General features: G+C 32.8%; 1 protein-coding gene across 1 annotated transcript; it reads right to left on the bottom strand.

Annotated features, from left to right (window-relative positions):
* Positions 1-2,446: 2,446 nt before the first annotated feature.
* Positions 2,447-13,190, bottom strand: LOC128554758 (interferon-induced protein 44-like). The gene is made up of 3 exons (XM_053536068.1): positions 12,542-13,190; positions 5,976-6,156; positions 2,447-4,786 (listed from the first exon to the last, which is right to left on the bottom strand). Exons 1-3 carry the CDS (start codon positions 12,638-12,640, stop codon positions 4,524-4,526), a joined length of 543 nt encoding a protein of 180 aa, XP_053392043.1. The 5' UTR covers positions 12,641-13,190; the 3' UTR covers positions 2,447-4,523.
* Positions 13,191-13,836: the final 646 nt, after the last annotated feature.

The following is a 13,836-nucleotide window of genomic DNA, read 5'->3' as shown; positions in this document are numbered from 1 at the left end:
ATATGTAAACGTTTAGAAAGGATTTCACTCAAACATCTCTTCTTTGTAATCATTGTGTTTCTATTATATTGGAGTCAATTAAAGTTTTAGTTGTACATTAACAAACTCATTTGTTTGTAAAAAGTACAAAACTCGAATTTGTTAGTTTCTATATACTCAACGCTTGTCAAACACAAAACACATAATGCTTGGGCTAATCATGCTTTTATAGTATTGTATAACTCGACATAATATTACAAGCAAGCATTTTCCTTACAACCTGTTTGAGTAGTGAACCATTATAAAAGCATCCAGTACTTTTCCAGTGACTGACTTTCCTGTCGGTGTAGAATTTGTACAAATGAACCCTTTGAGTCAAAGAAGATGGAATACAAAACATATTTGACAAAGTTCATTTTACAATTTCTGGTCTACGGTTATGATTTTCATACACCGTTTTTTTGTTAATGCGACGCTGTGGCTCATAAAATTATATCCATGTCCCATCTCCTGTTAGGAGCTGGGACGTTATGCGATTATCAAAATTTGAGAACTTTTTCAGCGTTTCTTTTTTGGCTGTTTGCTAATATCTTAACATGTGAGGTACCTATCGGGCACAAATCTTTTTTAAACCCAAGTCTGTGCTGAGAACCTCATGTGTTTTCCCGTTGACTTGTCAAGAAAAGTCGTTATTTTGGACATTGAGTATCTGTTGTCTCAATCAATCAGATGTCTTACAGCAATAATGATTTTTGAAGTAACTGCTGATTTGTACCTGCTAAGACGGGCCTTGTATTCAAGGACTGCCTGACCATTTTCAAATTTTCGAACCCACTTGTAAACAGATTTCTCTTATACTGCACACATCCCATATAAGATATGCAGACATTTTTAAAGAACAGCACACTAAAATGCACGCTCTAATTTAAGATTTATTGTTCCCTTTTCACACATAAATTTGGCTTAGTGTGACTACACCTGATTCAAAACTAAATATCTCAAGACATTTTATTTAATCTTTGCTGTCGCGAAAATGTCAGTTTTAGAACAGCCCTTAAGCCGATTTGGTTTTGGTCTAAAGCAGATATTGAATATCTTATTATTTTTATTCGAAATTTTAAGTACGAGGGGCGTTCAATATGTAATGTTATTCCGTATGTTGTTTCGTAACCGCTGGTTATTTTTCGATGCGGGTTTCGGCACATTATAGAGCAATTAATTGCAAACACAATGCTTATAAATTATAAAAATCAACAGGTTCAAAGTAAAAGTATAATCATTTGAGTGAGGTGTACTCGGGTATACGGAGTAATATTACATATTGAACGCCCCTCGTTTGTATTCAACTTGTATCTGACCAAAGGTGTAAATGTATAAACTGGTTTACCGTGTCAAATCCTTAAGATTAAACTGAGTCGTAAGCTGATTATACTTTTTCTTCGTAAAATGCTGGGCTTAAAGTTGAGAAATAGTTTCATGTAGTGTATATTTTGTGTATAATTTGATATTGTATGTTCAATCTTCACGAACTCTTACTTCCGGTCGTGACGTCAGTTGGGCATGCGCATCCTTACTGTATTACATGGTCTACACATATCGAAAATTAGTTGTCGTAGGAAAATATAAACTGGCCTACAGTATCATTCCGCACGCCAGTGAATGGTTTTCCTTTTGAGTCTTTACACTGAACGGCAATCACATGCTCGTTGATAAAAATAGAGCTTAAAGTCTTTATCGATAGTTGCTCGTATACAGATCTGAAACTTTTTACATACAAAAACATGCACAGGCCTTATCAATGTCGGTTCTACAGATAAAGAAACTATATAGAATGTGTAGAAACATGTGTAAGATATTTCTTCGGTATAACAGCAATAATCTCATGCATAGTAATTTTTGTATTGCCTTAAAATGTTTAATTTCACTATTTGATATTAGAATACCGATAGCATTTGATGAATGAAATTATATTGAACATAAATACATCTATTGTATTTTGGATTAAGAAGGTTGGTCACGCAGGACTTATGTTCTGTGAAAAAAATGCAAATACACCACACTTGCTGTCAATGAGTAAATTGCCTTCCACTGAATAATATGTAGAATATATATGAGAACATAACTGAGCTGTCCTTCGCAGGACCTGTTGTTATTCTAAGCATCAGGCTCTCAACTGATAAAATGCTTGGAAAGACAAACTTTACATCATTTCCATGAATACAAAATGAAAGTCGACATATGAAGAATTTCGATTAAATTTGATAAAGAACGCATTGTAATAAAATTAATGACTATTAGTCATTGTCATGGTGAGACATGCTGTTTCGCTTATTAAGAACATCAGTTCCTTTAAGCCTATGTAGGAGCACAGAAATTGAACAACATATTTTAGGAGATGTTTGGTCTAAATAAATTAATGTATTGACAACATTAACAATAAGATTTATTGCATAAAATATTATTAAAAGCTTAAATGCAATAACAGATTACAAATTACAGAGTAGATACAAGTCATGCATTTTACAAGAGCAAAATGATATCAGTATAATTAACATAAGTAATTTATTTCTCTTAACAAATTGGGGAAATAGATATATTTGGCGAAGTGTTTGATCATCATTTTTTCGACATAACACATGTACATGTTTGTATATTTAACAACGTATAATAATACCGGCCGTTTTAAATATTTTTCCAGAAAGAGCATAACTTTAAGTATTTCCATGACGCAAAGAAACTCTTTTTGTCCACTTTTAACATTCTTTCATTATTGAAAAAAACAAATCGGGTCGGGTCGTAGTAGAATTTAAAATAAATGTTCCAAAAGTGTTTCAGTTGCAGGATTCTATTAATACAAAATAATGGTGAATAAGGCATGAATAAGACATGTGCATTTGCATGATAATGCATATTATTACATTTACAATGATTTATAGAAATTTCTAGTGAAAATATAAGCTATAATATTCTAAAGTTCTAACTCGGAAACGACTTTAGCTAGCTAGCCGGAACTAAATAAGAAAAAAAAACCAACAAACTTTGCTTAGAACACATAAAAGTCCAAGAACGTTTGTTCAAAGTTAGCTTTGTAATAAATAAATCTAGGAAACGTTTACTAAAATAAGAACGACAAGTAATTTAATCAAATAGAATCGTGACTGAAATAAGAGTTAACATGAGCATCATTCTCTCTTATCCTAAGAAACTTGAATGAATACTGTGGCTCATTTAGGTAGATACACTTATTTCGGAATGCATGCATGAACAAAATGTACAGAAATTTGAAAATACTACATGAGAATAAATAGCACCATGATACACACAACAGTACCAAGGATAACAGAAGAAAGATAGCTCTCATTCCGGTTCAGCTTCGCTCCTGTCACCAATACTTCAGATGATCAAATTTCTTATTATGACAGTCCCACTACTAAATAAGTTAATCTTAAACAGATTATTTTCGAACAACCGTTCCCTTCCCTAAGATTTTAAGAATTCAATATTAGAAATTACTTCTACCATTTAAAGAACATAAGTAAATGAGTAATTTAAATGCTTTACAAACTTGCATGTATTAATTCAGAGAATAAACAAAAACGTATTCTATGAACTATAATACCATTTGACCTCCCAATAATTAGAGATACGTAAAAATCGTCGATGTAATTTGCGTTTATTATCTGAAATTTATTTTGGCATCAGAAGAAACGAGCAATTTCTTTATAATGCTTTGTAATAGTAAATAACTATAATATAATAAGGTTTCAAACGCATAGCTTATTTATCAATAAATTAATATAGTTAACAACATACTTTCAACACAAGACAATGAAATACTACGACAGTTCAAGCATAAAACAAATGACTATTTTAAATATATGATAATAGATTATTATTATTAAACTATAGTAAGAACAACTATTAGTATTTGATTTTGTTGAAGCAAACAAAAATAAGCAAGATGAATAGAAAATATTCCTAAGGAGAAACGTTCTGTAAAACGTTATGTAGGGGACGTTTTCTTATAAAATAAGCAGCCGATAGAAAGACTATATCTTAATTATCAGTTCATACAACACAACACAAAATGTGACTAAGACTTTTTACTTTTACTTTAGCTGTAATTCTTCCAATAGATATTGCTTATTTTTAGTATTTTCATATTTGCTATAACCTTTTCCTTTGACCTATCACTGTGACCCTTGCATATGGCAAGAAAACTTCTGATAGTGAATATTCGCAAAGCTAGTTTTATCCATACGAGTGTTAAAGCATATACTAAAATGTACTAAAACAGTTATTCTCCAAGCAAAAAGTCCTAGTTTTTTATGTGACATAGTTTACATATTGTCACTTTTACATGTAATCTATAGATGTCTATATTTGTATTGTATGCTTTCTGCTGTCCGCCTAGATTGTTTTAATCTTGGATTTTCGGATTTATCTGACCTGGAGACGTAAATTTTTTTAAGAAATGTATTCGACAAAATTTTGATGGACGTGATTACTGCGGCAATAGTTTGATGGTTGTCTCTATATTATGCTTAATTTACTCTGTCATGTCTGTCTTGATAATCATAAGCGTGATAAAGAATTTGCTCTAACGCAAGGAGTACTGGTATATTAACCATTGGATCTAACATAATTTCTGTGTTGTAATTCTTCAAAGGATAGACATCATTTTCCTGAACTTGGAATATTTTTCTTGCTTTTTCTGTAGCATCATGAATATCCCGTCTTCTAAACATCTCCGTGATATCTCCACGCATCAAATCACATTTAGTCAGTACAACGAGAAATGGAATTTCTGGAAAACAGAAAATCTTTTTCGGTGTTATTGAAGCCAAAATACTCACTACACAGATTCTATAAACAATATGTATAAACAAATACAAATACTACATCTATGAGCCCTCGGTGGGTCATTCGGTTTCCGATCTACAACTAAAGAATGCCCTATTGTTCCATAGTGAAACTAAGTTACCCCTATTACTTACAACTTCAGTAGGCCATATGTCAAGACCACAGTGCCCTTGAAAATGAAAACCGTTTACGCTAATTAACTAAATAACACTTTAGTACACAGTTCTCAGACTTCATAGTATATTTCCATGTGCTCAAAAGATGGCAACTATTGTTTTACTGGTCAGAAGGTCTCACCTACAGGTCACATTGACCTTGAAACTGAATAAAAAACGGTTTCTACTCAATAACTAAAGAACGTTCTGGCCAACAGTCGTCATCCATCAAAGGTAGATAACCCGAACTGTTTTTTGGAGTTTAGTAAGTCAAAGGCAAAGTGACATTGTGACTGAAAACGGTTTCTGATCTATAAACGTTGCTGTCATTCTTCATAGGATGACTACTTCTAGCCAGTAAGCTACCTTTATGATTGTAAGGTTATTCGGTCAAGGTAATTTAAGGATATATATATAACGTTTGTTTCTATTTTTAGGTCAAAATCCAATCTCACAGGATCAACTCTCATAACTCCGACAAGAATTTTGGCCAAATTATGATTTTTGGTTATAGTTGTACATGTAAGTGTAACTAATGCAAATAGTGGATTGAAACTCTACAGATATTTTAACATTTAGGTAATATTCTTGCTTCTGGGACAACAATACGAATAGTCGAGCTTTGTTTTCTTGTTAAGAAACTACATACCTTCTTGCCTCCGGCAGGCCATGCAAAGGTGGGGGGAATATGTTTTACAACTCTTGTTATGCAATATTTGATAAGAGGCCAGGCGTGTTGATTTTATATATAAAATAATTAAAAAGCTTAGTAGATGAAGCTCACCACCACTTCGAAAAACGTCCTCTTTTGCAATTTGGTTGAATTTAAGACGTCTAATGCAATTTTCCAATAATTTTGATTCATGCTTAACTGTTACTTGCAGATAAATAATGAGTAAAGGAAGTTGTATACGTTTAAAAACCTGACACAATGAAATAGCATTTATCAAATTCACTATTTTTACTGAAAGTACATACCAAGATCATCAACTTTCCTTTGCAAATCCTTTAATTTATCTTTGTACGCCTTGCTGAGAAATCCCTGGTACACATCATATGCACTCACTAAGAAGACAACACAGTGAATCTGGTCTTCTTTCCTTGGTTCAGTGATGTAATATCTTTCATTATCAGATGTAATGTGTTCCCCGTCTTTAAACTGTAAAAAGATGCTGAAATCTTTGAAAATTGCAAACCGGGGTCCAGTTTAGAACAATGTAGTATATTTTGTCATTAATTTAGTCTTACGTAACTTAAGGATGTTGGATACGTTTCAGTCCAATTTGTTCTACAATTAAGAATTTTTTCATACTTTGCATGTTTGAAGATCTTTAGTATCTATTGCAAATAAAAACAAAAAAGGGTGGGTCACCGAACTCTTTTACATTATATCGGCCATTTTCTACACACACTGCCAAGACAAAAGTGAAATTTGAAAAACCTGGAAAAATTGGGGGGTACATTTCAAAACACAAACTATCTTTATCAGTTGTAAAATAATTGTATTTCTTACAATTCAGTTTGAATATACTATGAAGTCAGTATGAAATTTTAATGATTTTCACATAATACTGTAATTCATTTTCACAAGGCAATATAATTACCCCACCCACTTTTTTAAAGATCGCATACCTTTATTTCTACAATTAAGATTTTTGAAATATTTTTTGTATTCATTGTGTCTCAAAATTGCTTCAAAATAAGGGGACAAAATTGGGGGTCACCGAACATGTAAGAGAGATATTCTGTATTTTATCATGAAAGTACCAACATTTTAGAATATTGGGGTTGGCTGGCAAATTAGCTATAACAACAAATATTTTCATTAAAAAAAAAAACGCCTAAACAATATAAACATGTGTGAAAAACATAATTTTAAATAACAAAATAGTTCCAAACCATTTACATCGACATTTCATCATAAAAAACAGATGTAATATTACCCCACCCACTTTTTTAAAGTTAAGTATGAATTATATAGCATTGTTAACACTCCTTCAGCATAAATATTACTACAACAATCTTCACCAAAGTGAAAAATCAATATGCATGGCTACATAATCTGGAATGTGTTGCATTATGGTGATGATCCGACCAGTATGTCAAGAGTAATGTGCCCCTATTTACCCATTTTTTACAACTGTATCTTTTTTATTTAAAGAAATCTTGAATAAACTTATAGACAATGTGTATGGCCATAGGGTCTTGCAAGAGCTAGATTTCAGGCATTTCAGACTAGTAAGTCCAGAGTTATCTGTCTCTGTTATACAAAAAGTTGCAATATTTGACAATTTTAACGCTCTAGCTTGAACATTTTCATAACAATTTTGATCAGATTTAATGGCAATGTATATGAGCACAAGCTCTTGGAATAACTCGATTTTGTGTATTATCAGACCAGCTTGTCTGGAATTATGTACTCCTGATATATCACAAAAGCTGTCTGTTAACAGCACACTTGAAGTGGTTTAGGAGATACAGAGCGGACACAAAATTGAAGGTTCAAACATTTGACTTTGAGTTGTGACCTTGACCTTGAACCGACATGGCTGACTCATGGATTCTGCACATCGTCTTGATGAGGTGATCATTTGACCTAAGTTTCATGAAAATCCTTCAACATGTTCAAGGGTTTTAGGAGATAAAGAGTGGACACAAAATGTTACGGCAGGACGGAAGGATGGACAGAGACCATTCCTATAACCCCCCCCCCCCCACCCCACCCCTACTTGTGGCGGGTGATTAATAAACACAATGACAATAACCAGGAAATGACCTTCAATTCAGCACCTATAAAATTTCATTTTGTGATAATTGCATTTAGAGTACTAAAACAAGTCCCAGTACCGTACCGTATTATCATTTTCTAACAGATGGTTAACAACCTTAAATATTTCTAACAGGTAGTGAACCACCTCAAGTAATCTTAAATATTTCTAATTGTCACTCAAAAATGTTTTGGTATGTACGACTCTCAATGAAAATTATCTTATATCATATATGATAATAAATCACCCTAATTTCCAGAGGTTGTGTTGAGCTACCTCAAATAATTCTTACTATACTAAAATAATGAATTAAACCAACAGGCTACTTCTAATCAGGCCATAAAAATATATAAAGTGTGTAGTAGACCAAATACTTATCAAAGTAAGTTCAGAACTGACTAGTGCTGAAGTAAATAAATTTCTTTTTCATTCACTACACAAGATATTATATTTGAAAATTTTTGTTAATTGACTATTTGAGAAAAGTACCTTGGACCTTTCACCAATGAAATTTACCAAAATTCTCTAATACAAAGCAAAGAAAACCTGTAATTTGTTCAGGATAATATTAAACATTTATGTTCAAATCAAATAAAAGTATATTTTTACATGAATTTTTTATACTTGGTATCCCACTTTAATGTAAAAATACACAAACAGATTTTCTGAAAATCTATTAATAGAACAGTTTTACTTTATGCTAAAATTAGTTAACCACTGGACCAATGAAAAATCAATACTACCTTGTAATGGGGATGTGGAAAATTGCTGGAATCCCAAAATGTGTACTGTAACTAATAAATTGGGATCCAGAAACTGAATAAAAAAAATAGGACAAGTCTAAAAATAAATACCACTGACTAAGAATAGTATCAAAGTACTGGCTTATTGAATATACCTTTTAATTGTTAAATATATTGTTTTTAAAAGAAATATTTATTTTGATTGCAATTTCAATAGATTTAAGAGATAAAATTTGGTTTGAAAAGAGATAGATAGAAGATACATCCAAAGAACTACAAAATACATATATAGCTATTTGATACAACATGCAGAATCCTTCGCCAATTAGTTTAATTTACAATAGCACATCTTGGCTGAAAGTGATTCTTTTTTTTTTTTTTTTTTTTTCATTTGTATTTTATTGAAATCACTCAAAAACCCTTACTGATTACTGAAATACTAAACAGTTGTAAAGTTTCAACATCCAATTTTGAAAAATTTTGATTGATTTAAATACACATTAATTTTACATTTCACTCAAAACCTGTATGATATAATGAACACAATTCTATCAGATCACTAGCTGTTTACTGAAGGAATCACTGTGTAAAAGTCAAATCAAAATAAGTGTAGACCAATCTGTAAATACTGTCTCTTCTGTCAATGGTAAACCTGATTCCAAACTATTCCATACACTAAAAGTTTTCATTTTACTAGTATAATCTTTCTATGTATGTTGTTTCGCCAGAGTCACCGGATTTTTTCTGTATCCTAAACTCAGTGTTGTCCACTTCTGTACTTGACTTTGTACTTCTGTTCTGTCACCAACTAAACATTATTCCTAAAATTTCTTCACTTGACAAATTAATCACACATATGAATAAACATCAAAATATGTGTGAAGTCTGGAGTACATTTTGACATTGTACATATAATATAAAATTCTGGTCATGTATTTTTTAAGAGTATCCTGCACAAAGCTCAGCAAAAATTTCTCTCAGAACTGATTTATAAATTAATGTTACTTATCAGTCTGACTGCACATCATTTAACGACCACACATTTACAGTTGACACCTCATCACGAACTCTCACTGGGACTGCATCGCTCTTACCAGGGACTTTACCAGTTTTAAGAAGGGGAAATGTGGTATGTTCTGTTCTTTATAATTTCCTTAGTATCTGTTCTACCAAGACATTTCTAAAACTGTACTCTGCTCATATCTGGTTCTGAAAATAGACATAATCATATCTGGTTCTGAAAATTGACAATCAATACAATTCGCATTGTTACAGAATACTAACTTGATTACTTATTAAATATTTTAAAATTATGTATACTAGGTCTTTATTAATTTATTCATAAATCATCATGATAAATCATATTTAAGCACAGTGGTCCATTACTCCAGAAAAGATAAAAGAACCTTAAGGCCTCAGCAGACGTTAAATTTTTAGTTGTACAACACTAATTATCTCAAGATGTACAATTTTTAAAATTGTACATCTTTCACATTCAGACAGTATTCCACTCCCATATAAATAACAGAGCTTTACCTAGTAAACAAGTGCAACAGGTACTGAAAAGAATGTAAAACATTATTAATAAAAAATAATATTCCATGAATTTGATTAAGCATGACACAAATGAGCCAGGCCATGAGAAAACCAACATAGTGGCTTTGCGACCAGCATGGATCAATACCAGCCTGTGCATCCACGCAGTCTGGTCAGGATCAATGATGTTTGCTTTCAAAGCCTATGCAATTAGAGAAAACCGTTTCATAGCGAACAGCATGAACAAGACTGCGCAGATGCTGGTCGGAAAGGCACTATGTTGGTTTTCTCATTTTATATTCAGATTTGTATTTACTTTTTGAGCGATTGTTTCTGGAATTTCATTCACTTGCCTCTTATCAACTAATTATACCAATTTGTTGCATGTCAACGTGGGTGGTACGTAACTAAGGCAAAACTTTCAAAATAGAACATGTCCTAATCTGTAAGTCAAGAAAGATTTACGAAATTAAAGAATAGCATCGTACACACGATACATTTAGGCTGTACATCTTAAATTTAATTGGTGTTGTATACACAAAAACCTACCGTCTGTTGAGGGCTTTAGAAATGAACTTAAATAATTAATAAACAATTACAGTATCAAATGACAATACAATATATTTTACACGACTCACCAGACATTTGGAAACTGTAACCATAAATGAACAGGAACAATGCCACACCACTCTGGACAACTTCCGCAGTCATTCTGGTGCTGTGCTATTTTGTGTTGATGTCGTGTGTATTTCCCTGTTTTTTTTTTAAATTTTCCCGTATTTATTTTGGAAATTGTATGGAAAATGTAGACAAGCTTACTGTCGCTAAACCGGAATCGCCTATCCCGTCGTCCGTCCCACAAGGCCGTCGCCTCGGGAACCCGGTCGGGTGGCTCCTGGAGGGGAATCGGTACCCACTGCTCGGACTGACTGCTTTTAATTTTTGACCAAATGTCGTTTTCTTGAGGGTGTTGTGAAGATGCAGCTGATGATTACATTTATTGCAACGTTTAAGCTGCCTTGACAAGTGGTCCAATTCACTTTTCAGCCAAAAAAACTGCATCAAGACGACACTTCCGCATTGCGCCAAAACAAAACGACCGCTTTACGAAACGGTGAATGTCGTTAAAAATCTCGCGATAAAACTTAGATTTAAAGCCTCAGCAATAGTTTCCTTCTAGCTTTTCCATTTAGACGTTGATTATTGAGATTCTCTTGGAAAGCAAGCAAGAAATAAGTAAAATTCAACACACTTAAACTTTTTTGAACACACCGAAATCATTCGCGCATGCGCACAAAATGTACCAAACTACCCTTTAAAATAGATAAATACTTCTGGATCAAACAAGCTTATTCGATTTGTCCTTGGTAATTGATAGTATGTCTCATGTTAGTCCTGAGCAGTTTAGGTCCTTGAACTGTTTACAGTGGTTAAAAGGGTTGAACAGTAAACTCTGTCATGTACATAAAATTAAAATCAGTAAAGCCCTGAGAACCTGAATGATAAATGTGTACCCTAAGCTCCATACATGATCGATGAACAAGTCTAGAGTAACTGCTTTCCCTAGTCAGGATTCCAGTGTTGGTTATTTGTACACTGATACTAAGCGTTTCTCATTGCCCTAGGTCGGAAGCTTTGGCAAATGACATTGCCTTCAATGGTATTGTTTGTGGAATCATTGTGCATTTCCACCACTATACATGCACGGACTTCGGGCACTATGATATGTTCTAGCCTACATTTTAATGCAAAGTCTCATTAAGTACTTAAACAATACTCAAATCGTTTCAAGTCACATATAAACCAATGTGTTAGCAAACATATAAGAGCAGAAAATTGGTTTGTATCGGTTCTTATCAAGTCAAGAGGTTTTTTATTTAATCTAGACCGGGTTGTTGTTTTTTAAATTAAAATGTTAAATATCTGTAAAAATATGATGTCATCACTTTACGGAAGTTTCAAATATATGAATTCCAGTTTGAAAAAGTGGCAAAATCTGTTCATTTACGAAAAAAAAACAACACATTTTAAGATTCAAATCCTATAAATGAAAAAAAGAGAACGATATTTTTTGCACTAAGTTCAAACTTATTTTACTTTCTTATCTACACACTGTTCATAATGTAAAAGTTATTGAAGCATTACATTCAAAGATATAAGCGTATAAGTGACCGGCAAATCTGACTAGAGCACAAGATCGTCTAAACGAAGATCTGAGGATGACCATTTCAATTCATCTTTCTGTATATTTGGATTTCTGAAATTGCTTTTTATTTTCGCAAATTTACTCTTATTAAAACCAGTCAGGCGAATCGTTCAACAAGCATATTCCCTAAGAGCAACTCTTTAAGGGTACTGAACATGCTTATTGTCCTTTGGTATCTTTCCCTCGAAAGACCTATTAAAAGAACGCTGAAATCATTTTAATTACATACTTTACTTAAAAGCTTATCATTCATATATAAATCCATATTGTTTATGTTTTGCCAATACTTACGGTATATCCTGGTCTCACATGTCCTGTTATGACGGACACCACGTCATCGACATTAAATCCACATGAGACGTCTTCTGCGACGCCAAAAGTATCAAACATTACAAAATCGATCGAAGGATCTGTTGCGGCAGCTTGTGTGTACTGCAAAACAGAATAACAAAGAATTTATAAGGATAAGTGTAGACCAATCTGTAAATACTGTCTCTTCTGTCAATGGTAAACCTGATTCCAAACTATTCCATACACTAAAAGTTTTCATTTTACTAGTATAATCTTTCTATGTATGTTGTTTCGCCAGAGTCACCGGATTTTTTCTGTATCCTAAACTCAGTGTTGTCCACTTCTGTACTTGACTGTGTACTTCTGTTCTGTCACCAACTAACATTATTCCTAAAATTTCTTCACTTGACAAATTAATCACCACATATGTATAAACATCAACATATGTGTGAAGTCTGGAGTACATCTGACATTGTACATATAATATAAAATTCTGGTTCATGTATTTTTTAAGAGTATCCTGCACAAAGCTCAGCAAAAATTTCTCTCAGAACTGATTTATAAATTAATGTTACTTATCAGTCTGACTGCACATCATTTAACGACCACACATTTACAGTTGACACCTCATCACGAACTCTCACTGGGACTGCATCGCTCTACCAGGACTTTACCAGTTTTAAGAAGGGGAAATGTGGTATGTTCTGTTCTTTATAATTTCCTTAGTATCTGTTCTACCAAGACATTTCTATAACTGTACTTGCTCATATCTGGTTCTGAAAATAGACATAATCATATCTGGTTCTGAAAATTGACAATCAATACAATTCGCATTGTTACAGAATACTAACTTGATTACTTATTAAATATTTTAAAATTATGTATACTAGGTCTTTATTAATTTATTCATAAATCATCATGATAAATCATATTTAAGCACAGTGGTCCATTACTCCAGAAAAGATAAAGAACCTTAAGGCCTCAGCAGACGTTAAGTTCTAGTTGTACAACACTAATTATCTCAAAGATGTACAATTTTAAAATTGTACATCTTTCACATTCAGACAGTATTCCACTCCCATATAAATAACAGAGCTTTACCTAGTAAACATAGTGCAACAGGTACTGAAAAGAATGTAATCATTATTAATAAAAAATAATATTCCATGAATTTGATTAAGCATGACACAAATGAGCCAGGCCATGAGAAAACCAACATAGTGGCTTTGCGACCAGCATGGATCAATACCAGCCTGTGCATCCACGCAGTCTGGTCAGGATCAATGATGTTTGCT

This window comes from Mercenaria mercenaria, unplaced genomic scaffold (genome assembly GCF_021730395.1).
Source record: "Mercenaria mercenaria strain notata unplaced genomic scaffold, MADL_Memer_1 contig_722, whole genome shotgun sequence".
Classification (NCBI taxonomy): Eukaryota; Metazoa; Mollusca; class Bivalvia; order Venerida; family Veneridae; genus Mercenaria; species Mercenaria mercenaria.
The sequence above is the reverse complement of the archived record's forward strand: the minus strand, read 5'-3'. Positions and strand labels throughout refer to the sequence as shown.